Raw genomic sequence first — 24,769 nt, 5'->3', positions numbered from 1 at the left:
CAGCCCCACTTACTCACGGTGGCAGCGGCGACACTCCAGTCTATCTTAGGTCGTCCGGATCGAGAGGAGGGCTGGAGCTGGCCCGTTCGGGGCGAGGGGGAGGCCGGGGGGCCGGGGGGGCCGGAGGCCGGGACGAGTGCAATATTGGCGGGGGAAGGAACAACACTGCACCGCGTCCCGTCCCTCCCGCCCGCCCGGGGCCCGGGATCCCACTCCGCACCGCCTGCAGCCGGACCAGCCCCAGAACCGGGGTCGCGCCGGGGAGTTGGGTCCACCCTGGATGCCAGAGACTTGGCGCCTGGACGAGGGGGGGAGGGGACGGTGTGTGGGGGGTGGCAGGAGGGGAGACCGCGGTGGCCCGGAAAGCCGCTTTCCGACACCCAGCCGTTGCGCGCGCTTGCTCTTTAAATACTCGGAGTGCGCGGCGCGGAGCCGTCGCCATGGTGACGCGTGTCCCAGCAACCGGACTGAATGGCTGTTGCCTGGCAACGCCGGGGCAGAAGTTTTGGGACCGCCCACTTAGATGCTTGCGCTTTCCCCCGCGGGCGGGTGGGGGGCTTCTGCGCCCCTCCGGCCCGCCCGCCCCGCCTGGCCGCTGCACGAAGCCGCGCCCCCCTCGCCTGCCGCCCGGCTTCCCTCCAGCCCCGTGGCACCGAAGGGTTATGAAAGTTCCTTGTTCAGTCTACTCGTGGCGACCGAGAACTGTTCCTAATGCGGACACAACTGCGGGATGTAACCTTCGGAGGGGGCCCGACCCGCACGCTCCACGTGCGCTGTGCCCCAAATACCTCCCCGTGCCCAAACGTGTCTGCCCTTCGTACTTGTACCACACCATGACGCCCCCTCACATACAGTCCCCCGGTCACCACCATGTGCCTGCCTCCCCCCAGTTGCACTCTGCTCCCCATGATACTTCTGGGCCCCCAGATACCATTCTGTTGCCCCACCTAGTCTCTGCCTCCTAAACGCGTCATTAACCTGCCCCATTTCCCCTCCCACATTCCGCTGTCCTCCCCCACATACCTCGGTGCCCCTCCCCCGTACCTCAGGACCCCACCCACCGAGCGCCATCTCCTCCGGACTCCGCCCCCACGCGCCCCGGGGTCCCCGTAGCGCTGTCAGCCTCTCCGCCCGTGGAGCGGCGCGTCCCTGCGCTCCGCGTCCGAGCCCCTGACCTGCGCGCCGAGGCTCCGCGCGCCCATCCCCCCCACCCCCCACCCCCGCTCCGGCCCCTCCCGCGACCCCGGCGCCCCCTGGTTTTCGCGCGCGGCCGCCAGGCTCCCGGGGGCCGCCAGGGGGCGGGAGAGCCCGGCCCGCCGCCCGGCGGAGGACCGGGCCGGAAGAACCCTGGGGTCCCGCGAAGCGTGAAGTGGAACTTTCTTCCCCCGCCCCCTCCGCGGGAGAAGGCCAAGGCGGGAACGCCGGCGGCTGAAAGTCCCGGCAGGGGCGGGGGCTGTGGGTTTCGGTGGCTCCGCGTGCGGGCCGGGACAGGGCGAGGGGCGGCGGCTCCGGGCAGTGGCGGGGGGAGGGGGTCCAAAAGGGGCCCCCAGCCCACCCTTTCTCGAGGCTTCGCGTTCCCCCCCAGCCCCCACAGCGGGGCTTCAAGGGGCGGTGAGAATGGGGAGCGGGGTGAGGGACGTGAGGGTGAGCTTCCTCGGCCTGCTTTCCGGGAGCCTGACCCAGCTCACTTCCTCTGTCCCTTGTCTCACCTTGGTTGTCGCCCTGAGGCTAAAGACGAGAGCCTGGGACACCCAGGCCCTTGAGCCCCCCCACCCTTCACCGCCTTCTGGAGCCAGGGAGTGGTTGGTGAAAGAAGGAAACTATGTGGAGAACAAACAGGTTGTCAGAGGGTTGAGTGATTGGAGCCCAGGTTCCCCACCTGACGGGCCAGGAGTGATTGGGGAGGAGGGAGAAGCAGGAGGTAGGGAAGGGGGAGGGGCGGGGTTTTGTCACCTGCCACCTGCTTGGGCTGAGCCTAGGGCGGGCCAGGGGCCGGTATAAAGCAGCAGGTGCCCGTGACCTCCCCACCTCACACGCAGCGCCTTCCGGAGCCTGCTCTGCCCCTTCCCCACCCGGTTCAGCACCGCCATGACGCCGGGCTTCTGGGCCCCTCTCTTCCTCCTGCTCCTGGTACCCCGACGGCTTACAGGTGAGGGGCACAAGGTGGGAAGGGGGCTGCCTTCCTTATGGCCTCTTCCAAGGCTTTCTGCGGGTTTTCTTTGCTAGCAGATGGTACCCCAAGGGGCAGAAGTTGTAGGCAGGAGCGACTCAGTCTGTGCCAGAAAAAACGAGAGAGGCTAAGGACAGACGGAAGAGTCAGCCCCTCCAGAGAGCTGGTGCCAGGGGCAGTACAATGACCTGGAGCAAAGTCTGGGGGGAGGGAGGAGGAGGGGGAGGTTAGCTTTTAGGGGTGGAGAAATGGACAGCTGGGAGCAGAAGGGTCCACCACCCGGGACACCACGGTGCCTCATCCCCAGCCTCCAGTGGCACCTCACCCCCGACCAGCGGCCCCGCCTCGGGCTCGACCACCACCGGGGAACACCACGGTGCCTCATCCCCAGCCTCCAGTGGCACCTCACCCCCGACCAGCGGCCCCGCCTCGGGCTCGACCACCACCGGGGAACACCACGGTGCCTCATCCCCAGCCTCCAGTGGCACCTCACCCCCGACCAGCGGCCCCGCCTCGGGCTCGACCACCACCGGGGAACACCACGGTGCCTCATCCCCAGCCTCCAGTGGCACCTCACCCCCGACCAGCGGCCCCGCCTCGGGCTCGACCACCACCGGGGAACACCACGGTGCCTCATCCCCAGCCTCCCGTGGCACCTCACCCCCGACCAGCGGCCCCGCCTCGGGCTCGACCACCACCGGGGAACACCACGGTGCCTCATCCCCAGCCTCCCGTGGCACCTCACCCCCGACCAGCGGCCCCGCCTCGGGCTCGACCACCACCGGGGGACACCACGGTGCCTCATCCCCAGCCTCCCGTGGCACCTCACCCCCGACCAGCGGCCCCGCCTCGGGCTCGACCACCACCGGGGGACACCACGGTGCCTCATCCCCAGCGTCCCGTGGCACCTCACCCCCGACCAGCGGCCCCGCCTCGGGCTCGACCACCACCGGGGGACACCACGGTGCCTCATCCCCAGCGTCCCGTGGCACCTCACCCCCGACCAGCGGCCCCGCCTCGGGCTCGACCACCACCGGGGGACACCACGGTGCCTCATCCCCAGCCTCCAGTGGCACCTCACCCCCGACCAGCGGCCCCGCCTCGGGCTCGACCACCACCGGGGGACACCACGGTGCCTCATCCCCAGCGTCCCGTGGCACCTCACCCCCGACCAGCGGCCCCGCCTCGGGCTCGACCACCACCGGGGGACACCACGGTGCCTCATCCCCAGCCTCCCGTGGCACCTCACCCCAGACCAGCGGCCCCGCCTCGGGCTCGACCACCACCGGGGGACACCACGGTGCCTCATCCCCAGCCTCCCGTGGCACCTCACCCCCGACCAGCGGCCCCGCCTCGGGCTCGACCACCACCGGGGGACACCACGGTGCCTCATCCCGAGCCTCCCGTGGCACCTCACCCCCGACCAGCGGCCCCGCCTCGGGCTCGACCACCACCGGGGGACACCACGGTGCCTCATCCCCAGCCTCCCGTGGCACCTCACCCCAGACCAGCGGCCCCGCCTCGGGCTCGACCACCACCGGGGGACACCACGGTGCCTCATCCCCAGCCTCCCGTGGCACCTCACCCCAGACCAGGGGCCCCGCCTCGGGCTCGACCACCACCGGGGGACACCACGGTGCCTCATCCCCAGCCTCCCGTGGCACCTCACCCCCGACCAGCGGCCCCGCCTCGGGCTCGACCACCACCGGGGGACACCACGGTGCCTCATCCCCAGCCTCCCGTGGCACCTCACCCCCGACCAGCGGCCCCGCCTCGGGCTCGACCACCACCGGGGGACACCACGGTGCCTCATCCCCAGCCTCCCGTGGCACCTCACCCCCGACCACCAGGACTATTGCTGACACCACTCACCATAGCATAGAACCTCCAACCTCCTCCAATGGTAGCACTTCTCCCCAGTTGTCTCTTAGGGTCTCCTTCTTCTTCCTGTCTTTTTCCATTTTGAATCTCCAGTTTAACTCTTCTCTGGAGGATCCCAGCACGAAATACTACCAAGAGCTGCAGAGAAACATTTCTGAGTTGGTGAGTAGGTGTCTTTTCTCTCCTGTGCTCCATGCTCCCCCTGCATCAGCCTTCAAACTGCCTGACCTGTTTGCCTCAAGCCTTATTCCTTCTCCTCTCACCCCAGTTTTTGCAGATTTATGAACAGGAAGATTTTCTGGGCCTCTTTAACATCAAGTTCAGGTACAGTTCTGGGTGTGGACCGTGTGGAGGGGAGGAGTGGAGGCTGCCGTGGCCGTGGGGGGGTCGCTGACCCGAAGCTGAGACCCGTGGCTGAGTTGCCTGTTTCCCTGTGACCAGACCAGGATCTGTGGTGGTCGAATCAACTCTGGTCTTCCGCAAGGGTGCCACCGACGCCTGTGACGTGAAGACACAGTTTGAAGAGCACAGCGGGGAACTAGCCAGATATAACCTGTCCATCTCAGGTGTTAGCGGTGAGTCCACTGTCCCCGCCTGCCGCCCAGCACCACGCCTGCAGGGCCCCTCTCTCCAGCACCCAGGCTCCTGCTCTTCCCCAGGGTGCTAGGAGGGGGAGGGTCACCTCCTTTGGGAGAAGGTTCTGACCACTACGTTTCCGTTTAGTGCGAGACGTGTCGTCCCCTTCCGCCGGCCAGTCCAGCTCTGGGGTCCCTGGCTGGGGCATTGCCCTGCTGGTTCTGGTCTGTGTTCTGGTTGCACTCGCCATCCTGTACGTCGTTGCCCTGGTAAGTGTTGGGTCTCCAGGCCTGAGCAGAGGCCCCCTGCTGGAAGGAACCCCCCGACCCCCGACCCCCGACGCGTCCTCCTTTCCCCAGGCTGTGTGTCAGTGCTGCCAGAAGAACTGTGGGCAGCTGGACCTCTTTCCAACCCGGGACGCCTACCACCCTATGAGCGAGTACCCCACCTACCATACGCATGGGCGCTATGTGCCGCCAGGCAGCAGACGCAGCCCCTATGAGGAGGTAGGAGGGGGCCCACGGGGGCAGGGAGGCAGAGCCTGGGCTGGGCAGGGCTTCTGAAAGCCCAGAGAACCTAGAAGAGGTGAGAGGCTGCGGAGGGCCTGGCAAGGCGGGGGGGGGTCAGAGGGGCTGGGGTGGGGGGAGACCTGGTGAAGGGACCTTGGGAGGAAGGGGATCTCAAGAGTGTCCCCACGACCAGCATTTGCTGGTCTGCTGACCAGCACCGGGGAGCCCTCCACGCAGGACTCCCGAAGGAATGAGCACCTGTGCCCCCCGCACTCAGCTCCCAGGAGGGGAGGGTCGATTTAGAAAGGCCAGCAGGAATGGGGGGTGTCTGATGTGGGGGAGGAAGTCTCACCCAGCCAGGTGAGCTTGGTGCCATGGGATTCTTGGGAGGCCCAGGGAAGCAAGGAGCCCTCCTACTTCCTTCCTCACCTGGCCTTTCTCCCCAGGACCTAGTAAATAATTACTTCGGCCACCTAGGGTCGGAGCGCCACTGCGGCGGGGGGGGGGGGGGGGAGTTTCCTTTTCTCGACCCTGTTTTCCTTCGCCCAGGGACTTCCTTGTCTCACCTCGACAGAGGCACACACATGCCTGCTTGGGCTGGAGGAGCAGAGGATGGATGGAGACGGGGGCAGCAGGGGAGGACAAGGGGGTGATGAGAGCCCAGGGGAGGGGGTGAAGGGGGCAGTGTGGGGGGGAGCAGTCCTGGGCCCTGTTTACAGTCACTTGGCCGCAGGCGGTGCCTTGGCAGGTGCTCTCCAAATTAACCCTTTGAGAGTTAGACAGCTGGACCTATTACCCCAGCCTGGGGTGTGATCTGGGAGCCCTGGAGGCACTTTCTCCCAGGAAAGCTGTCGCCTCTCAGCCTGGGTCTCCTCTCCCCACCTAGATCTCGGCAGGCAACGGGGGCAGCGGCCTGTCTTATGTGAACCTGAACCCATCAGCCACTTCCGCCAACTTGTAGGAGCACGTTGCCCGCCGCCACCCCTGAGCGTTGGGACGCCAGTGCCTCGTGCCTCCCCCAGGCTCCTCACTGCCAGAGTCCTCTCCTCTCAAATCTGTTTGGGGCTGCTGAGCTGGGAGTTCAGGTGGGCTGCTCACAGGCCCCACCAGGTCTCCTAACCGATGTCAGCCCTGCTGAAGCCCATCCGAGCCCCTTGGGAACAGGCCTGGGACAGTGGCTCCCGGGAGGACCGGCCCAGAAAACCCCGAGATGGAAGTGCAGACCAGACCGGGGCTGAATAAAGCGGGGACCTCCTCTGTGCTGCCTGCCAACTTTGGATCTGTCATCTGTGACCCTTAGATTGGGGGGGACAGAATGTGTGTGGGGGGGCTTGGAAGGGGTCTTTGCAGGAGACGGGGGTGTGTAGAAGGCAAGAGTAGGGTTCATTTGGAAAAAGCAGGAGATGTGGAGAGGAGATGACATTGGGGCACAGGTCACCTCTTCCCATCCCTGGTGGCACAAGAGGAAGGAGGAAACGAAACTGAGTTGGTTGGAGGCCAGCATGACCTGAGGCCAGTGTGACCCAGCTCCACCTGCACCTGCGGAGAAGGCTCTCCCCTCTCCTGGGCTGTGGGCTGGTGGCTGGGGGCAGCCATGCCCTCACCTCCCCTTGGCCCGGTGCCCCCAGAAGCTCTAATCTTAGCTGCGGGGGTGTGAAGTAAGTGTGTGGGCAGCGATAACGGGCAAAGTCAACATGACCGTGATAAGCACAGCATCAGATCTGAACGCTGGCGCCCGGCCGGGCCCCCTCCCTGGCTGGCGGGGTGTGCCCCAGGCACCCTGGGAATGGCAAAGTTGTTCTGGTTCCCTGACCCCTTTGGGCCCAGGCACAGTGCCCACCCCTCTCACCACATGCCCTGGGGGCCTGGGCCCTGCCATGGCCAGCAGCCACCAGTGCCATGCGCCCCCAGTAGGCCACCCATCGGCAGGGGCTTGAGCCAGAACGTGTGTGGCAAGAGGAGGCTCAGGAGCAGCTGCTTGGGACCTCCTTCCCTCCAGTGCCAGATCCCCTGAGCACCCCTGCTCTGAGCAGTGGCGGATCTCCCCGGCTCTTTCCCACGTGTCACGCCCAGCACAGAAATGAAAAGCGATGGTTGGGCTCAGGGAAGGCAGAGGTGTGCCTAGCAATGTCGTTTATTGTTTAGAAACCGTGAAAATATCAGCTGCTGCTTGGCACAGGCCTGGCAGTGCCCACTGCAGGGGACAGCAGCGGGCCCCAGAGGCCTTACCTAGCCCAACCCACCGGGGACACCCAACCTCCGCTGGCGTCCCCAAGGAGACCTGGCACGTTGGCATATAGGTGCAGGACAGGGTGAAGCATGCAAGAGGGAGGAGGGGAAAACAGGCATGCAGCCGAGGGCTGTGGGGACCCCAACAAGTCAAGCAGGATGACTGGGTCCTCTTCTCCTCACCAGGGAGTGCCTGGGCAGCGTCCGGCCAAAAAGCCTACCTGCCCCAAGGCTGTAGCTCAGCATCGATGGGGCAGGGAGCTTGGCAGGGTGGAGGGCGGAGCGCAGAGGTGGGGGTCATGCCCAGTGTTCCAGGTGCCTTCCCTCCCAGTCAGCCTGGGGAGGGGCACAGAACAGCAATGGGGAAGGGGCTCTCTCCGTGACTTGGGTGGGATGCCAAGGGCAGGGTGTAGGCCAGAGACTTGGTGGGGGCTGGGGCCTGGCTTAACAGGCAATGGAGAGAATGGGGGACGTCTAGAAAGGTGAGCAAGGGAGAGTCCCTTGCTCAAGAGAAGGCCCCGGGAATACAGAGACACAGGGTAAGGGACAGGAAGACATGGTAGGAAGAGTTTGGGGAGAAGCTGCCGGAGGAGGAATAACCCGGCTCAGCAGGCCTGGAGGGCCAGGGCCCAGGAGGGGCCAGAAACGGTCAGTCGAGCTTGGCAAAGCCCCCGATGGTGACCTTCCTCTCGGGCTTAGTGCCCACAGGCTCCTGGAGTTGCACTGCACCACCCCCAATGAAGCAGAAGGCAGGGCACACGGGCCCCGAGCAGTCCAGAGGGCACTCCAGGAGCCCGCGAAAGGACACAGCATCCAGGAAAGACACGCGGCCCCGCTCATAGTCCAGGCAGATGCCCAGGCGGGGCGGCAGGGGCACGGTGCAGCTCACCGCGGGGCCGTCCCGCCCCGTCAGCCCTGCGTTGGAGCTGGCCCCGGAGCCCAGCAGGATCTTTCCCATGCCGATGGTCAGGAAAGCGAAGGGCGGGGACGCCTCCACCGTGGCGTCCTCGGCACCACTGTCGTGCCCACTGTCCGGATCGTACCTGCAGGAGCGGAGTTGGGTAGGACAGTGTTGGCGAGAGGGAGGGGTGGGGTGGGGCGGGGGTGGGGGGCAGAGGGCTGAGACGTGGGAAGGATGGGATGCTGGGGAGCAAGTGCCTGAAAGGACCGATTTGGGGTACTGAGAGGACGTTTCGGGGACACAAGGGTCAGAATCCGGGGCTGGGGTGTGAGTCCAGGGGGAAAGGGGCAGCGAAAGCAGGCATGTTGGCAGGAGAGGAGGCGGAGATGGAGGTGAGGATCGGATGATCGGATGCCGTGAGGAGACAGGAGACGAGAAGCTGGAGAGGAGAACCGCCTGGGGATGTCGTGCTGGGGAGGGTCTGGGGAGGGTTCCAGGGTGTTGCGGGTGACGGCTTTGTCACTGAGGGGCTGGGGAGAGAAGGCCGGGTGTCGGGAGGGAGGTGGGGTGGGGGATGCGTGTTGGCGGGAGAGCGCTGAGAAGAGATGGGGTGTTCAGGGATAGAGTGCTGGGAGGAAGGGTTCGGGGAGGCACCTGCATTGGGGGGTGTTAGACAGCATGTGGGCAGTAGAGCGGATGGAGGTGAACCCTTTAAGGGAAGGATCTCAGACGTGGTGAGAGGAAGAAAGAGCGTGTTGCTGAGAAAGCACGTCGGAACAGGGTGTTGGGAGATGCAGAGGCTCTCAGAGACATGGTGTGGTGGTCCTGAGGACAGCTGGGAGCAAGCGGGTGGCTCCCTCTCCTGCAGCCCTCTCCCAGTCACACACTCCTCCGAAAACCAATTCTCCAAGCCCTTCTGCTAAGCCCACGCTTGCCCCGGCCGCAGGCTCCAGCCTGGCATCCATGCTCTTAAACTCCCCTACTCCACCCCAACCAGCATGAGCTCCCCTTGCCACCCCTTATCCTGTCTCCAGCTCCCCCACCCGGACGGACCCTCACACCCCGCCCCTCCGCCCCCAGAGAGGCCTGACCTGGGGCTGATCACATCGGGGGCGCCCTGGAAGCTCTCCTGAAGCTTGCTCTCCAGCCCGACGCCCACCTTGACCAAGTAGGAGGCTGGGTCGACGGCACAGGCCCAGTAGCTGCGGCCCTGGGTCACGGCCACGTCTCCCAGGACCACATCCACGCTCAGGTGGCAGCCGGTGAGCAGCCGCTCGGCAGCCAGCAGCAGGGGCAGCCCCGGGACACTCCGCACGGCTCGCTGGTCCTTGCTGATGGCCAGCCGCTCTCGGCTTGCGCCCCAGCGGCCATCGAGGAAGAAGTGCAGGACTGCAGTGGGGGAGGGGTGACAAAGGAAGGCCTTGAGGGACAAACCCAGGCCGTGGAGGTCGTGAGTTGTCAGCAAAGGACACTGGGAGGTTTCAGAATGTGAAACAAGCTGCCAAGGGATGGGCGGGGGCTCCAGTGACCAGGGCCTGGAGAACTGCAATGGGAGACACGAGGAGAAAAGAAGGGGGTACCTAAAGGGGCAGGGGACCCCAGGAAGAGTTTTAGTGGGGATTGGTGGGCCCAGAAGCCAGTCTCCCAGACCCAGCCGACCTGCAGTGCTTCCTCCCACCCCTCCTATGCTGGCCCCCACCACCGACCTACACCTTCCAGCACTCGCTCTGGTGCTCACACCCGGCCCTTACACCCCACTTGGGCGGTGATGCTCCGGTATGGTTTTATGCCTGTGCCCCCGGGGCCAGGCTATTTTCTGGAGAGTCACTGTCCTAACCTCTACTGAGCCCTTACTATGAGCTGGACGCTCACCGGCTTCATTCTCATAACAGTAACATTGCTATTATCGCTGGAGAAGAGGGACTGGGAGTTCAGAGAGGGCCAACGACTTGCCTAGAGCCACCGCTGGCAAGAAGCAGAGTGGGGATTTGACCCCAGGCAGTCTAGCTCCAGAGCTGGTGAGAGTGGCCCACTGTGTTGCTCCCCAGTGCCCGCCCAGCACCAGCTAATAGTGCGGCGAGGCGGTCCCAGCATGCCCCGCGCCCGCCCACCTTGCCCGCTCACCGGGCGCCGGGGGGCCCCAGCATGCCCCGCGCCCGCCCACCTTGCCCGCTCACCGGGCGCCGGGGGGCCCCAGCATGCCCCGCGCCCGCCCACCTTGCCCGCTCACCGGGCGCCGGGGGGCCCCAGCATGCCCCGCGCCCGCCCACCTTGCCCGCTCACCGGGCGCCGGGGGGCCCCAGCATGCCCCGCGCCCGCCCACCTTGCCCGCTCACCGGGCGCCGGGGGGCCCCAGCATGCCCCGCGCCCGCCCACCTTGCCCGCTCACCGGGCGCCGGGGGGCCCCAGCATGCCCCGCGCCCGCCCACCTGCCCGCTCACCGGGTGCCGGGGGCGTGTGCAGGTGCACATCTTCACTGTACTCGCCATAGCCCGCCTTGTTGCAGCCCCGGACGCGCAGCACGTACACAGAGCCTGTGTCTGGGTTCTCCAGCAGGGCACTGGTGCCCCTCACCTCCTCTCGCCGCTGCCAGCGGGCGGGACCCGGCTGGGCAGGCGCATCGGTGCGCCGGAACTCGATGGTGTAGTGCCAGGCAGGTGGCGAGTGGGGAGGCAGCCGCCAGCACAGGAATATCTGGTCGTAGGCGAAGGTGCGCTGTGTGTCGATGACGGGAGCCTCGGGGACTGTGGGAAGAGACAGCGGGGGTCAGTCAGGGCCTGGTCACGGGCCTAGCATGGAGGGCAGGCAGGTAAAGGGAAAGCAGCGGGGGCCGGGGGGGTGAGTGTGGGTGAGAGGGAACTCAGGGCGAGGCCATCTGGGTGCCGGGCAGGGAGGGGCAGGGCAGAGCCCAAGGGAGCAGGGGAGAGGCCGGGGCGCAGGGGGCGGGAAGCCTCGAGCGGGTTCTGGCCTGCCATTCTCCCAACTCCAGCCTTAGGGCAGTCGCTTCCCAAGTCTGGGCTTCAGTTTCCTCCTCTGTCAAAAACAGTCTTAGACCAGATGGGGACCCTTCTTTCTAGGACCTTTTTTATTCTATGAATAAAGAGGAGCCCCAGGGAAAGGCAGGCAGAGGCCACCGGAGCCCGGGGAAAGAGCACTGGACAGGAAGGAGGGGCAGAGGGGGGAGACAGATGTGGGAGCCAGCAAGGCAGAAAACAGGGGACAACAGAGGACAAGCAAAAGCTTGACGATGGCAGGAGACGAAGATCGAGGGGAAGAGAAGGGAAGTCCCTAGGGCAAGAATCCCAAGGACGAAAGCTCAGAAGGGCAAGGACTAGGCAGGAGCTTAGGGCAGGCAGACAGAGTCAGAGGGCACTGGTGGGGGGTGGGGGGCAGGACCAAGAGTCTGGTGAAGGCAGGACAGAGAAGGAAGCAATGAATGGGTGGCCGAGCTGTGTGGGGGCGGCAGGGCAGGGCCCCCGGGGCAGGGCCGCTGACTTGCCTGGGGTGCTCCGGAGCAGAGTCCGCGATGGCCACAGCCTACAAACAAAGAGAGGGAGAAGCAGCGCTGAGCGCGGTGGGACGGTGTGGCCGGGTGGGCGAGGTGGGAGGGGCGGCTGGCCAGGCTGGGCAGGAGGCCGGGGAGGTCCCTGGTGGGCGCTGCCCCCCGGGCCCGCTGCTGGGGAAGAAGGGAGGAAGAGGCTCTAACTGGGCGCGGGGCCACCCCGGCCACCTCCTTACCTTGCAGGAAGTTAAGCTCTGTCAGCAGCTTCATCTCGCGCCCTACGTCCAACTGACAATGGCGGAAGGAGGAGCCGGCAGCTGGTCGGAACGTCTGGAGGGCCTCCGTAGCTCGGGCAATCCTGGGAGGGGGGCAGGCAAGGGTCAGGCCCTCCCGTCTGGGCAGCTGCCCTTCCCCTTGACTCTGCCTCGCCTGTCCCTAGAGCCTGGGCACCTGCTCTGGGTCACCTCCGGGTCCCTTCAGGCAAGCTGGGTAACAGTTTGGCCCGGTGACAATCCTCAGGACCCATCTCTCCATGGGGCACTGGCACAGACACCTGCTTAGACACCGGCTACACCCATGACACCCCTGCCCCCCAGGAGCCTGCACCCCTGTGCCCCTGCGTACCTGTTGTGCAGCTGCTTGGCCGCTTGCACAAAGCAAGGCTGGTCTGTTTCCTTGAGAACCTCTTGGGCATAGCCCACCAGACCCGAGCCATCCAGCAGGCTCCGGTGCTCCTGGATCTGGGCGCTGAGACGGGCCAGGCGCTCCTGCTGGCACTCCTCAATGGCCTGAAGCAGTGATGCTCGCTTCTCATCCAGCACAGCCCCCAGGCCTCGCACCAGCTGGGACACCTCCTCCTTGGCCTGCTGACCACTCACCTGCCCAGACAGCAGCACTCACTGTCTTCTTGAAGGCAGCACTTGCGCTAGCCTCCCTCGGATCACCAAAGATCCAGGGAAATCCTACGCAGCCATTCCAACAGGGCCAGGCCCACGGCTCCAAAGGCACCTGTCCACCCAGATGGGCTCCACGCCTGACACTTTGTGCCACCCTTCCTGGATGCCCACACCATCATCCTGACCCCATAAGGAGTCCCCCAAATAAAAGAGACCGTGACTGCACTAACGCCCACTCGGAGGGCACTGATGTTCCCCGCCTCGAGGCCATGTTTACTGTCCGTCCCCATGTCGGTGGATTCAAGCAACCTGGCAGGAGGTACGGGAGACGGAGCCTCGCCCTAGCTCCAGGGAGGTGTGCCATCCTCAGCAGGCAGCTGAGCCTGAGGGCATCTGAGCTATGTCCCTGGGGCTTTCCAAGCTGTCCTGGTCCTGGGTGATAGCCACACTGTTCCCATTGTAGCCCCAGGGATAGCCTGGTCTGGGGCACTGGTGTTCCTGCCAACCTGGTTTAACCAGAACCTCGACACACCCATGGACCCCATATGGGCTTCCTGAGCTGTCAAGCAGGTGACTGGGCCTTGCCACTCCACAGCCCCTTCCTGGTTCTGCTCCCGGGCGGGGCCCAGGGCCCACCTCCGTGCCCTCCCTCACCTCAGTGTGCCTCACGGTCTCCTCCAGCTCACAGATCTGGGTCTGTACTGTGTCCTGGTTTCCCAGGATGTATGTCAGGCTCTTTGTCAGCTTGTCCTGAGAGGGAAGAAAGAGGTGGGCATCATGCCTAGCTCAGCAGAAGCCAGCCGTTAGGAGGAGGTGTGAGAGGGTGTGAGTGTGGGTTGGCGCGGGGTGGAGTGAGCTGGGGTCCTCACCTTGAGGGCCTGGTAGGCGCTGAGCACTGGGGTGATCTTGTGCCCACCATGGGTGCGCCTTACCCGGCAGAGTTGGCACACCAGCCGTTGGCATGTCTTGCAGTAATGGGTCACCTCTTCCTTGTGGTCCGGGCACATCAGGCCCTAGCGACAGAAAGAGCAATGACATCATCATCCAACGGTGGGTTTAAGGCTGCTGACCTAGTGCAGAATCAGTGTGCAGCCTGGCCTGCCGGCCTGAACAAGGAGAGGGACGCCCCGCTGGGGGTGCTCCGCAGTGCCACCTGGCGACGCGCACCGGCATGGAAGGGAGCCTCGCTCGCCGGTACCCTCCCTCCCTTCCACCTCCACATGTGTGGTAACAGCAAGAATAATGATGATTAATCTCCGCCTTGTGGCTAATAATTAACCTTGTCCATCTTGCTCACTGCCCATCCCCAATGCCCAGAATAGCACCAGGCACATGGGTGCTGAATAAATATTTGCTCAATGAATGAATGAATACACACAGACCTTTGCGGCCTAGGGGTAACTTTCACAAACTACCTCCTGGGATCCCCTCAACAACCCCCAGGGTGTGGGTGATGCAGGGCAGATCTTATAATTCTCATTCAGCGGACGAGAAGATGGAGCTCCAAGAGGTTTAAAGATTGATGCCGTCCCTCTTTGTAGTTGCTACAGAAACAGAAGCCTGGCAGTGGCCACCTCGGCCCACCCCCCTTGGGAAGCCCCCGTGCCAGCGCCCACACCCCCCCAGCACTGCCAGGCCCCTCTCCCCGCTGGCTCACCTTGGGGCGGAAGGAGAGGGTGGGCAGGGTGGGCTCGTGCTGGGCCTTCTGGGTACCCCAGGGGTGGAAGAGCTTGAAACACTCGTTGCAGAAGGTGGCCCGGCACTCGGTGCAGCCCTTGGTAGCATCTAGTGGCGGCGGCTTGCACAGCTGGCACGGGATGGCGCCGCCCGCACTCACGCTCTGGCGGTAGCGCTCCACCACACGCTCCAGGGTCAGGTTCCGAAACAGCCCCGCCAGGCCCCGCTCCCCCAGCTCCACATCACCCTGGCAGGCTGGGCACGGGAACATGATCACCTGGGGGTGCAGAGCACCTCGCTTCCGCCCGGGATACGTCCCAAAGCCTGTGGAAGTGCCCGAGGGAAGGGGCTGAAAGTTACAGCGGGCTGAGCGTGGGGAAGGTATCTTCAATTAAAACAATAATTTTTATTGTGCCAGAGCTCAGCTCACAGTAGAGCCCGTGGGAGCCGCGTCTTCACCCTCTGCAAGACAGACAGAGGCCCCTGACCGGATGGACACCCCAGCATCCCCACCCCCGCCCTCCAGGACCCAGCCCCACCTGACTTAAGCAGCCGATCCAGGCGGTCAGGCTTGGGGAGAGTTCTGCGGGAGAGGCGGGGGCTTCGGGTGGACGGGGTGGAGGCAGGAGATGTGGGCTCAGAGCTGGGGTCCCCACCAGGGCCTATGTAGCCCTGCTGGCCCAGCAGCTCCCGGGCACAGGCCTGGCACACATTGTGGGCACAGGGCAGCACCAGTGGCTGCTTGTACATCTCTTGACACACCGGGCACAGCAGCTCCTTCTCCATGTTCTTCATGCTCGTCTGTGGAGGGAGCAGGAGGCTGGGTCAGAGCAGGGACGCTGGGCATATCTCAGCAGGCCTCTCAGCTGCCCTTAGAAACCCCAGGGGGTCTCAGGAAGGGGCAAGGCAAGCTACCTCGGGCTTCCCCCCCCACCCCCCTCCCACACCAGCCTGGTTCATAGACCTTCCCAGCTCAGGCTCCTGCCGGTCTTCCTCCCGCAGAGAGCTAGAGCCTACGGAGGGTTGGTTGGCGCTCCTGGTTGGAGCACCTGCCCCCCCAGCCTCAAGCCCCGCCCCTTTCACTCCCCTTGCAGGCGCTGGGCCTGCAGCCCCTCTCACCTGGCCATTGCCCCCATCCCCCCATCTCTGGGCCGCCAGCTTCTCTCAAAGACACCGCCCGTTCTGCAGCTTGGTGCAGACCCCCGCCCGCTTTTCTGGCAACCCCCCCTTCCCCAGCGCGACTCCTCCCTATAGCCAGGCGCCGCACGCTCTCCATCCTCCTGCTCACCGCGTCCATCATCTTGCCGCGGCTGAGCCTGCGGCCGCTCCAGCCTCCATTCCCCATCCTTCACTTCCCCAGCCGTCTCCTCGGGTCCCCGACACTACCCATTCCCTTTTGCTCCCCCACCGTCCAGCCCTCCCGCTCCTTCCCTCGGCACGACCTGACTGGCCACAACCCCCTCCCCAAGCGAGGGGGAAACAAGCGCCCGCCTACTTGCCCCCTCCCCACCGGAAGTACCCCTCCCTTTTTTGGTGGAGGGGGTCCTCAAGCTATGCCCCACCCCCACACCTCACCTTGGTCCCTCTCTTCGCAGCCATCCCGGTCAGGGGCGCAGCTGACACAAAGGAGGGAGGGACAGGCAGGGAGGGGGAAGGAAGTGGTGGGGGGGAGCGGGGTTGGCACCGCCCCTGGGAGAGCCGGGCACGGGTTGCCATGACAACCGCGGGCTCGGAGGCAGCCCTGAGTGGGGGCGCGGTGGGGTGGGGTCTCGCCGAAGGGTCCAAATTTGGAACTGCACCCTGGGGGCGGCTCCTTCATCGCCCCTCACCTATCCTCAGTTTTCTTGGAAAATATCCAAGCTCACACATGCCCCCTCCTCATAGCATAGCCGCATGGTCCCGCAGCTCCAGCCCTGGTGCACTGCTGGCGGCTACCCCAGCCCACCCGCAGCATCCGGGCAGCTCCCGGTTCCTTACGCCCTAGCAGATGGACGCCTCCACGGCACTCACCTCCGGGATGCCCCAGGATTACCCTCTCCAACCTGCATCCCGACCCTCCCAGTCCTTTCTGCCACCCCCGGTTCCTCTGTCTACATCCTAGCATCTTTCCTCATCTTCATCTGTCCAAGGTCCCGGCCTGCCCCGGACCCCTATACTCCCCCTCCCCTTCCCCTCGACCCCACCTTAACTCACACTGATGCGGACCAGTGCATCCATGATGGAAGTGAAGGTTTGCATATCCTCACCCTCAGCCATGGCCCTACCATGCCCGCCCGCCCCCGGATGCCCGATCCCGGCTGCGGCTGCGAACCCCGGGCTTAAAGCAGGAACCCGGTGGGGGTGCGGGGAGGGGTGGGGGTGAGATGTCACTGCGCATGCTCCAGGGACAGCCTCGAACAGCGCCCGTCGAGGTAGGAGGTGGGAAATTGTTCTCCCCACGTGGTTTTCGGAAGACGGTGGGGGGGGGGTTGGGTAACATGGAATGGTATTTGAGGGGGGAGCCATTTCTAATGTTCGCATTCTTCATTGGCTCCCTAGTCTTACTCATATAAAACGGGAGGACAGTTTCAGAGAAAGATGGGCTCCAGAATAGGAGGACTAGATTTTGGTTTGGGCAAGAGTCCACGGGAGATGCGAGGCAATGATCATGGGGGAGGGAGGTGTGAGGAACAAGCACTAGAACGACATATATGGCAAAGAAGACAGAGGTGGGCTAGAGGCTATGGGCCATGAGGGCAGCAGACGCTCGGGGTGCGGGGAACGGCAAGGGACCAGGGCGGTGGCCAAGGCCGCTCTTGGACGCAATATCTCCTCCCTGCCGGCAGGGGACGCTGCGGCCGGGCGCCGAGAGGGAGTGCGAGCAGGACGTGAGGGGAAGCGAGCCCGCGAGTGAGGCTGACGCATGCGCACGGCCCACCGCCCCGGTCCGGTTCCCCTGTGTCTTGGCCTGAGGCGCCGGTGGGGCCCGGGGGCAGCACGCGATGGGTAACGGGACTGGCGGGATCCCCCGACGGACTAGTGGGGTGGGGTTGGGGCGGACCGGCTGTCCGGGCCCTCTGCGCTCAGCGCTGACGTGTCCCGGGGCCCCGGGGGGGGGGGGCGGGAAGGCGCGGGCGCCCGAGGCGGGGACGCCGGGGGTCGCGGCGGGGGTGCGCCGTGCCGGGGGTGGGGGGTGCGGCTCTGCCTGCGGCGCGGGCGGGAGGAAGGGCCCGGCCGGACCCCGCGCCTCGCGTCCTCGCCCCCCTGCAGCCGTGGGCACGGGCACCTCGCTGGCGCTCTCCTCCCTCCTGTCGCTGCTGCTCTTCGCCGGGATGCAGATGTACAGCCGCCAGCTGGCCTCCACCGAGTGGCTCACCATCCAGGGGGGCCTGCTGGGCTCCGGCCTGTTCGTCTTCTCGCTCACCGTATCCTCGCTGCGCTGCGGGGGGAGGGGGCCCGCCGCTCCGCCCTGTCGCTCGGCCTGCCCTTAACTCCCTGCTCCAGGCCTTCAATAACCTGGAGAATCTGGTCTTCGGCAAAGGATTCCAAGCAAAGATCTTCCCTGAGAGTAAGTGAAAGTGGGGGTCGAGGGCCTCAGCCATCTGCTCTCACCGCCCCCAGCACGGTACTGCGTTCTCAGGTGCTTGGTTGGTAAAGGTTGTTCAGAAGGGAATAGGCTTCCTAAGGCCGCCTGGAGGGGGGTGCCGGCCTTGGACCCAGCACCTCCCCGAGCTCTTGGACGCCCGGCTGGAAGAGAAGGCCTGAGAGCGGGAAGCCTAGTTCCCAGGGGTCTCTGAGGACACTGGGCCGGTGCAGGCCTGCTTTGCGGAGTCCTTGGGGAGGTGTGGGGAGGAAACAGAACTGAGCTCATTGAGGGGCTTGATGTGAAGTTGAACCAGGGTTACTGGGCTCTGTTTGTTGGAGGTGATCCTGAAGAGCTTCAGTATTACAGACACCAGGTTTCTATGTCAGCAGGAATCCTGACCAAGTTAGAATAAACGTTAGGCTGTTTCCTCTTTGCAACAATATTTGTTATTGCTCGTGTAATGGAGAATTGATGATTTAGTTATTTATGCAGAAATAAGTTCCTAAAGCAACTGAGGCATCAAGGCCGGATCACCTAAGGAATGTCACAAGCTTGAAGGTGGCAGCAAATGCTGCCTTTTGAGGAACCTTCATCTGGTAGAACACAGACCTGCCGCTGCGCTCGAGTCCTTGCTCCTCTAGGTCGTGCGCCCGCCACCTAGCTCTGTGGCAGCCTTCTGGAGCTTCTCCCTTCCAGCAGCCTCAAGACCTCTGAGATTTTGTTTCCATGTGTATTGTCTTCCTTTGCTTCTGAAAGAAACCTTCGTTGTGGGGCAAGATTCTTGACCCCCCTCGCCCTCCCCAGCTGGGCAGGTGGTATCTGCCCAGCTGTCCAGCCTCTCACTTTCTCTCCGGTCCTACACCACATCATCCCGAGACCCTTTCCTGCCTCCACGGGCATGTGCGTCCAGACGCCCGGCCCTCCGTCCTGCGTCCAGGGAGTGAGGCCTCCAGCTTCAACCACTGGCCAACCGGTTTAATGAGTTGATCCTTAGTGGCTGACTTTTGTTGGAAAGGCCTTACCTTTCCTTCCCACATGGGAGCAAACCTTGCCTTTCAAACTCTGTATCACTTTCCCTTTTCCTTTATATTGGAAGAGAGCCAGGATAGGGAAGCGATATTTGGGACAGAGCTGGTGACGAGCATGCGTCTCCTCCGCCCATGTCCTGGGCGTCCTTAAGGGCGTCTGCAGTCCTCCTGCTGGTTCCCCACGTTTCAGGGGCCCCCGATTTCTCCTAGACTCCACACAAGAATGCCTGGTGCTTCCGATTCCCACCACCCCGCCCTTGTCCCCTCTCGCTTTCCCAGTTCTTCTCTGCCTCCTGTTGGCTCTCTTTGCATCCGGCCTCATCCACCGAGTCTGCGTCACCACCTGGTAAGTGCCTTACAGCTGGGGAAGGGGTGCAGCACTGTCCTTTGGCACTGGATCCTTCTGTAATGATCCCAGACCTTCCCCGTCCCCCCCACCCCCCCGTTCTCCTTCCTTTGCCCTTCCCCATTTTCCTAAACCTGATCCAGGACTCTGCCCCTGATGCTGCTCTGTGCCCCGGGAGGCTCCAGGCCAGTGGTGTACCCACTGGTGCTGTGACCTTTTTGTCTTCACCGTGTAGCTTCATCTTCTCCATGGTTGGCCTGTACTACATCAACAAGATCTCCTCCACTCTGTACCAGGCAGCAGCTCCTGTCCTCACACCAGCCAAGGTCACGGGGAAGGGCAAAAAGAGAAATTGACCCTGAATGTCCAATAAAGTTGGTTCTTTGTAGCTCCATGAGTGTGACATGCTGTGGCCTCTTCCGCGATGCCTGCGTGGTGTGCCCGATGTGGCAGGTGGATACCTGCTGTTTCTAGACCTTGGGGATGGAGGGGCTTGCCTTCCTCCGAGGTTTGTTTCTAGGAAATACTTAACTGCCGTCAGTGCCGTGAGTGCTTGTATAAAAGTCTCGTTGTGGAAGAAAAGTGCGGGGATGATCTGCTGTCTTGACCTTTTGGAAAAGGGGTCAAGGCTGTAGTGCAGGAAGCCTTCCTTGCCTATCAGAGTGGAATAGATCTTGGAACAGAAGAACAAGAGAAGGAGAGGCCCCTTCACCCCTACAACTCCCTGTGGAGTTCATTTACACCTCTGGGCGCCTTGTTACTCTGACTCCCCACCCCGAGCAAACAAGCCTCCTGCCCTTTCTGCTCCAAGACCTTGGGAGGGAGGTCCCTACTGATGTTGCCCTTCTGGACCCATCTGTTCAGCTCCAGCATGGACAGATTACCTGGGTTTAGAAAGACTCCAGGGTTGATCACTGCCCCACCCTCTTTGTTCAGGTGCCTCTGTTTCTCTTCTCAGGCTTGTAGCCAAGAGATTAGGGACTTGCTACACTTTAGCAAAGCATATATAAAACGATAGGGACAAAGCCATTGGCCTCGGAGCCAAACTTGATGGGAATGATGTGGCTTCTCAGGTCCTACTCTGTGCTCTGCCCTAAGGGGTGCCTCTGTCCAGAGTACCTGTCCTTTGAGGGCACCGAGCACCTTCCTTTCTGTTGGATGGCGTGGGCTTTAGGTTGTGCACAGCGCTGTGGTCGGCTTTGTATCCTGCACAGTGCTTGATCATGGGCGGTGAAGACCTGGGTTGGTTGGCAGAACCTGCCTTCTGGCAAAAATATACTGTACATGGGATGTGTCTAAGTAGGGATGAAGTCCCAGTGGAGATGAAGAAGTGAATCGAAGGAGTTCTGGTCAAGGATTAGAGCCCCCTCCCTCTAATTAGAGGACCACCCCACCCACTCCAATCCACTCGGGAATTCCAGACGCCATGCTCCTCAGTCCCTGGCTTGGGGGAGTGCTGTGCAGTGTGCCCAGGATGCCTGCAGAGGGTGCCACGAGCTCACATCTGCAGGTCAAGCCTGCCCTGAGGGCTAGGGAGGGTTGTGGCTGGGTCTCCCCATTCTGGCCCAAGTCTGTCTGGGCGGAAGCCTGCCTGGGAGGCCCTGAAGGACTGGCCCCTTTCGGGCTGGAGTCTGAAGCAAGTGTCCCTGGGAGCGGAGGCAAAGAGTGTTCGAGGGACACCAGAGCCTCCCTGAGAGGGAATGGCAACTCTAGGCTCTTAACTTACCTAGTAATGGTTAGGGGCTTGTGGTATGTGGGACCCTCTGGGGGAGGATGACAGGTTGTCCAAAATGGACCCTGGATCTAAGGGGAGGCTGAGTTGGTTCTAGGGCTCCCTCTGTCAAACCCTGACTTCCTCCTAACTGGGGTGGGAGCTGTGGGCAGAAGGCCAGGTCCCAGCCAAGGGAGCATAGACACCCAGGGTGGGGGGTATCTGGCCACCTGAGGGCACCCTGGCTTCAAGATGAGAGTTTGGGCAGGGCCAAGCTAGGGAAGGGTGGGGAAGAGCCAGAGAGCAGGGGCCAGGCCCAGCGATCTGAGCACCCTGCCACCCACTGTGTAGACACCAGGGACACTGAGTGGCTCAGGAATAATGACCCCTTCTTCAGGGAACAGGTGCATTTACAAGGCAGATTGGGGCCTATCTCCGGGGTTCCTAGTTGCAGGTTGTGGACTTAACCTACCAATTAACCCTGGCAGGGGTATCCTACCCACTAATAACCATCATTAAGTAAGGGGGCGTGAGGCCATCATGGCTTCTGGAGGCCTGGAGGTGGGAAGGGCAAAGGTGCTCATCTCCTGGCCCCTGCTCTCCTGGGCTCCACTCCACCCCAGCGGCTGGAGGCCTAGGGGAGAGAGAGGTGGTGGCCCCCGGAGGACAGAGGGAAGCCAGATGTTTCCTCCTGCTCCCTCACACGTGGCCCTGACACCCGCCCACCCGCCAGCGCCGCCACCAGCTCCGGAAACAGGAGTAAATAATACAGGGGGAGGGGGCCCTGGATGTGTGGGGAGCCAGGCCGGGGAGGACACTCCAGCAGCTCTTGGCCCCGGAGGCACAGGTCTTGGAGGCACAGGTCTTGGGGCCAGAGGTGGTGCTACCAGAGAGGAGGGCAGTGAGAAGGGGGGATGAGAGAGCTCCCTAACCCCTGGCAGAGGCTAGACTCCTCCCAGACTGGCACTGGAGGGAGGGGGCACCACGGGTTTGGACTGGGGGGTGGGGGGTGCCCGGGACCGGCAGGGAGCAAGGGAGTCCGCGCCAGGCCTTGGCTCCAGCCCTTTCCGGACCTTATTGTCCTTGGTGAGAACAGGACGCAGTCTGGTTCCCACTGCCCGGCCCCCCAGCTCTGCTCCCCAGGGGCTCGGGAAGGATGTTGGGAAACAAGAGAGAGCCAGAGACTCATAGAGACAGAGATGCTGAGAGACGCAGGGACAGATACAGAGGGGAAAGTTTCCGTCAAAAGCCAGCACTGAAGTTCTTTGTGAGCCGAGAAGGCCCTGGGCACTGTGGGAACCATCAAAGAATGGGAAGCCAGAGGCCCTGCCCCCTCGGGGGGCCTCAAGGCTGGCCTGCCCCGGGCACGCTCCTTCTTGACTTAGGGTCAGTCACTGAGCCGCCTCCAGGCAAACAATGGCCGGAACCCTGGTGCTGGCACAGTTGGTGGCACTTAATTGCTCTGCTTCAGGTACCTTTCTTCGCCTCTCTCCCAGCGGAGTGGAAATTCCTCAGGGGGCAGGGCCAAGATCCTGCCCCCAAACCCTACCTCCCCAGCCCCCTGGGGCTTTGAGCAGGCTGGCCACACAGACCTTGTGCTGGAAAGGCTGTTCGCTTGGGTTCCTAGAGAGGCAGACAGGGAAGCCCCTGGTGGCCCCAGAGGGAGGCCCCTGCATCACCTGGAGTGACAGCCAAAGCCTGGCAGGAAGCCCCAGAGGCCCCTTCCCCTCCCCCTGCCCTCCCCACAGCCACCTCCCCACAGACCCCTCTCCCCAGCCTTTGCAAGGAGGGCTTGGGCTGTGCGTCCTTCCCTCCAGCCAGCTCTCTTCCACCTGGGCCCGAGGGGCTCACAGCTGCCCCCCGCCCAGGTCTCTTGTGTCTGTTGAGGCTCCAGATAAGCCTCAAGATGAAGAAAAATGGAAACGTTCGAAGTGTTTACATTTAACAAATGAACACTTTTCATTTTATTTTTTTTTTAAAGATTTTATTTATTTGACAGAGAGAGAGACCCAGCGAGAGAGGGAACACAAGCAGGGGGAGTGGCAGAGGGAGAAGCAGGCTTCCCGCCGAGCAGGGAGCCTGATGTGGGGCTCGATGTGGGCCTACATCCCAGGACCCTGGGATCATGACCTGAGCCGAAGGCAGGCGCTTAACTGACCGAGCCACCCAGGTGCCCCAAATGAGCACTTTTTAACACAAAATTACAATATGATATAATCATGTTAGTAACAAGATTATTACAGAATTTTTAGAAGTTTTCCTTCACGGGGAACTGCAGGCCCTATTTTATAATAGAAAGTCCTGTGATGATGGGCATCTCAGATGCATTGTATGGTTGTTTCTGTGTTTGTATACATTTGGAGACTCCCTAACAGCGCATTGGGTCCCTTGTACGGTGTGTTCCTCCTCTCTGTCCTGTCAGAGGGCGGTGGTGTGACCAGCATGTGTGCAGACAGCATCCCGAGTCTCGGTGTGAGGCCCCGGGAGCTCCGACCTCAGCCAAATGGCCTCTGGGCCTGTGAGGAACTCTTCTCTGAGAACTCCCCTTCCCTCAAGCTGGAAGAGCAGGGGGTCTCCCGCCCATTTCAGGGTGAAGCCGCACTGCCCAGGGTGGGGGGGTGCAGGAAGCACAGAACAACCTCCCGCATACCCCTCTTCTGGGCCGAGAGCTGCTGTGGGCTGACCTCCGGCTGCTTCCTGGGCGTTTCTGGGACTGAGGGGCGCGCACGCCGGTGTGTGAGTCTCTGGGAGTGACCCCCAGGCTCCTCCCCTTCCTGCTCTCAGCCTCCAGCACCCATTTCCAGCCTCTGTGACTCAGAAAGTTCCAGGTTCCAGACAGGACGTGGGACAGTGGAACGGCCTGGGGCTTGAACTCAGGCTGACCCGCCTTCTAGTTTGGGCTTTGAACCCTTTCCCGGTAAAGGTCCTTTGGCAAGTTGAGTGAGCTCTCTGCACCTTCAGTTCCCTGCCTGGAAAATGTGGATAGCAACACCTGCCTCAGCTTGTGGTAAAGAAGGAGATGCCGCGGTGGAGGGGCTGAGCAGAGCGCCTGGGCGCCGTCCTGCGGGGCGTTGGACAAGCGTCCCCATGCAGTGACGAGGACACACACCTTGCCAGGCAGCGTCCTCCGTGCTTTACAGATATTCTCGATTTCAACTCTTACCTTGAACCAAAGACTGACCTCCCCAGACCCGGAGGGAATACAGCAGCCGAAGGCCTTCATACTTGACCCCCAACCCCGGCGCTGCCCCGGGTCTCCAGCCTGCAGGATGCCTGGGGGTATCTGTGTTCCCCTGCCCTGTGGCTTGGCCCTCTGCCCAACGCTCCCCACCAAGGGAGGAGGAAGTCAAGGGTTTTGTGTTTGTGGGGTTTTTTTTTTAAGATTTTTTTTAAGATTTTATTTATTTATTTGAGAGAGAGAGAATGAGAGAGAGCACGAGAGAGAAGAGGGTCAGAGGGAGAAGCAGACTCCCCGCCGAGCAGGGAGCCCGATGCAGGACTCGATCCCGGGACTCCAGGATCATGACCTGAGCCGAAGGCAGTCGCTTAACCAACTGAGCCACCCAGGCGCCCTTTTTTTAAAGATTTTATTTATGTATTTGAAAGAGGAAGAGGGAGAGGGCATGCATCAGGGGGAGGGGCAGAGGGAGGGAGAGAGAGAAGCTGGAGCAGACTCTGCACTGAGCATGGAGCCCAATGCGGGGCTCGTCCCCAGGACCCTGAGATCACGGCCTGAGCCGAAACCAAGAGTCAGAGACTCAACCGACTGCGCCACCCA

The 24,769-nt window shown here is 62.9% G+C and overlaps 3 protein-coding genes across 6 annotated transcripts; 2 read left to right on the top strand and 1 right to left on the bottom strand.

The window, feature by feature from the left end:
* The first annotated feature begins 2,030 nt into the window (after positions 1 to 2,030).
* MUC1 (mucin 1, cell surface associated) lies at positions 2,031 to 6,363 on the top strand. Its single transcript, XM_088016811.1, has 7 exons — positions 2,031 to 2,149; positions 2,478 to 4,213; positions 4,320 to 4,375; positions 4,493 to 4,626; positions 4,775 to 4,896; positions 4,987 to 5,133; positions 6,023 to 6,363. Exons 1-7 carry the CDS (start codon positions 2,089 to 2,091, stop codon positions 6,095 to 6,097), a joined length of 2,331 nt encoding a protein of 776 aa, XP_087872937.1. The 5' UTR covers positions 2,031 to 2,088; the 3' UTR covers positions 6,098 to 6,363.
* Positions 6,364 to 8,014: 1,651 nt separating this feature from the next.
* On the bottom strand, positions 8,015 to 16,612 carry TRIM46 (tripartite motif containing 46). 3 transcript variants are annotated; one of them, XM_028090312.2, is made up of 10 exons: positions 16,535 to 16,612; positions 14,881 to 15,142; positions 14,322 to 14,665; positions 13,534 to 13,677; positions 13,319 to 13,414; positions 12,393 to 12,646; positions 12,005 to 12,126; positions 10,708 to 11,010; positions 9,358 to 9,655; positions 8,015 to 8,408 (listed from the first exon to the last, which is right to left on the bottom strand). In XM_028090312.2, the coding sequence occupies exons 1-10, from the start codon at positions 16,595 to 16,597 to the stop codon at positions 8,015 to 8,017; spliced, it is 2,280 nt and encodes a 759-aa protein (XP_027946113.1). In that variant the 5' UTR covers positions 16,598 to 16,612. The 3 variants fall into 3 exon arrangements, with proteins under 3 accessions (XP_027946113.1, XP_087872948.1, XP_087872950.1); XM_088016822.1 differs by lacking the exon at positions 16,535 to 16,612 and adding an exon at positions 15,917 to 16,072; XM_088016824.1 differs by lacking the exon at positions 9,358 to 9,655 and having other exon boundaries at positions 8,332 to 8,408; positions 16,535 to 16,597.
* Positions 16,613 to 17,201: 589 nt separating this feature from the next.
* Positions 17,202 to 19,674, top strand: KRTCAP2 (keratinocyte associated protein 2). Of its 2 annotated transcripts, none has more exons than XM_028090361.2 (5): positions 17,202 to 17,299; positions 17,591 to 17,745; positions 17,825 to 17,888; positions 19,214 to 19,280; positions 19,516 to 19,674. In XM_028090361.2, exons 2-5 carry the CDS (start codon positions 17,653 to 17,655, stop codon positions 19,634 to 19,636), a joined length of 345 nt encoding a protein of 114 aa, XP_027946162.1. In that variant the 5' UTR covers positions 17,202 to 17,299; positions 17,591 to 17,652; the 3' UTR covers positions 19,637 to 19,674. The 2 variants fall into 2 exon arrangements, with proteins under 2 accessions (XP_027946162.1, XP_027946161.1); XM_028090360.2 differs by having other exon boundaries at positions 17,217 to 17,326.
* Positions 19,675 to 24,769: the final 5,095 nt, after the last annotated feature.

Source organism: Eumetopias jubatus, unplaced genomic scaffold (genome assembly GCF_037043125.1).
Source record: "Eumetopias jubatus isolate StellerSeaLion01/CBP00866 unplaced genomic scaffold, mEumJub1_p1.0 scaffold_12, whole genome shotgun sequence".
Classification (NCBI taxonomy): Eukaryota; Metazoa; Chordata; class Mammalia; order Carnivora; family Otariidae; genus Eumetopias; species Eumetopias jubatus.
Note: the sequence above shows the minus strand (reverse complement) of the source record. Positions and strands in the feature narration are given on the sequence as shown.

Excerpts from the sequence above, each read along its gene's own strand:
- MUC1 (XM_088016811.1), top strand. The coding sequence starts at position 2,089 with ATGACGCCGGGCTTCTGGGCCCCTCTCTTCCTCCTGCTCCTGGTACCC. Across the intron at positions 4,214-4,319 it reads AGAGAAACATTTCTGAGTTG|TTTTTGCAGATTTATGAACA; the intron begins GTGAGTAGGTGT and ends CTCTCACCCCAG. Across the intron at positions 4,376-4,492 it reads CTCTTTAACATCAAGTTCAG|ACCAGGATCTGTGGTGGTCG; the intron begins GTACAGTTCTGG and ends CCCTGTGACCAG.
- TRIM46 (XM_088016822.1), bottom strand. The coding sequence starts at position 16,057 with ATGGCAACCCGTGCCCGGCTCTCCCAGGGGCGGTGCCAACCCCGCTCC. Across the intron at positions 15,143-15,916 it reads CTGCGAAGAGAGGGACCAAG|ACGAGCATGAAGAACATGGA; the intron begins GTGAGGTGTGGG and ends CTCCCTCCACAG. Across the intron at positions 9,656-10,707 it reads GCACACGCCCCCGGCACCCG|TCCTGCACTTCTTCCTCGAT; the intron begins GTGAGCGGGCAG and ends CCCCCACTGCAG.
- KRTCAP2 (XM_028090360.2), top strand. Across the intron at positions 17,746-17,824 it reads TGTTCGTCTTCTCGCTCACC|GCCTTCAATAACCTGGAGAA; the intron begins GTATCCTCGCTG and ends TCCCTGCTCCAG. Across the intron at positions 19,281-19,515 it reads CGAGTCTGCGTCACCACCTG|CTTCATCTTCTCCATGGTTG; the intron begins GTAAGTGCCTTA and ends TTCACCGTGTAG.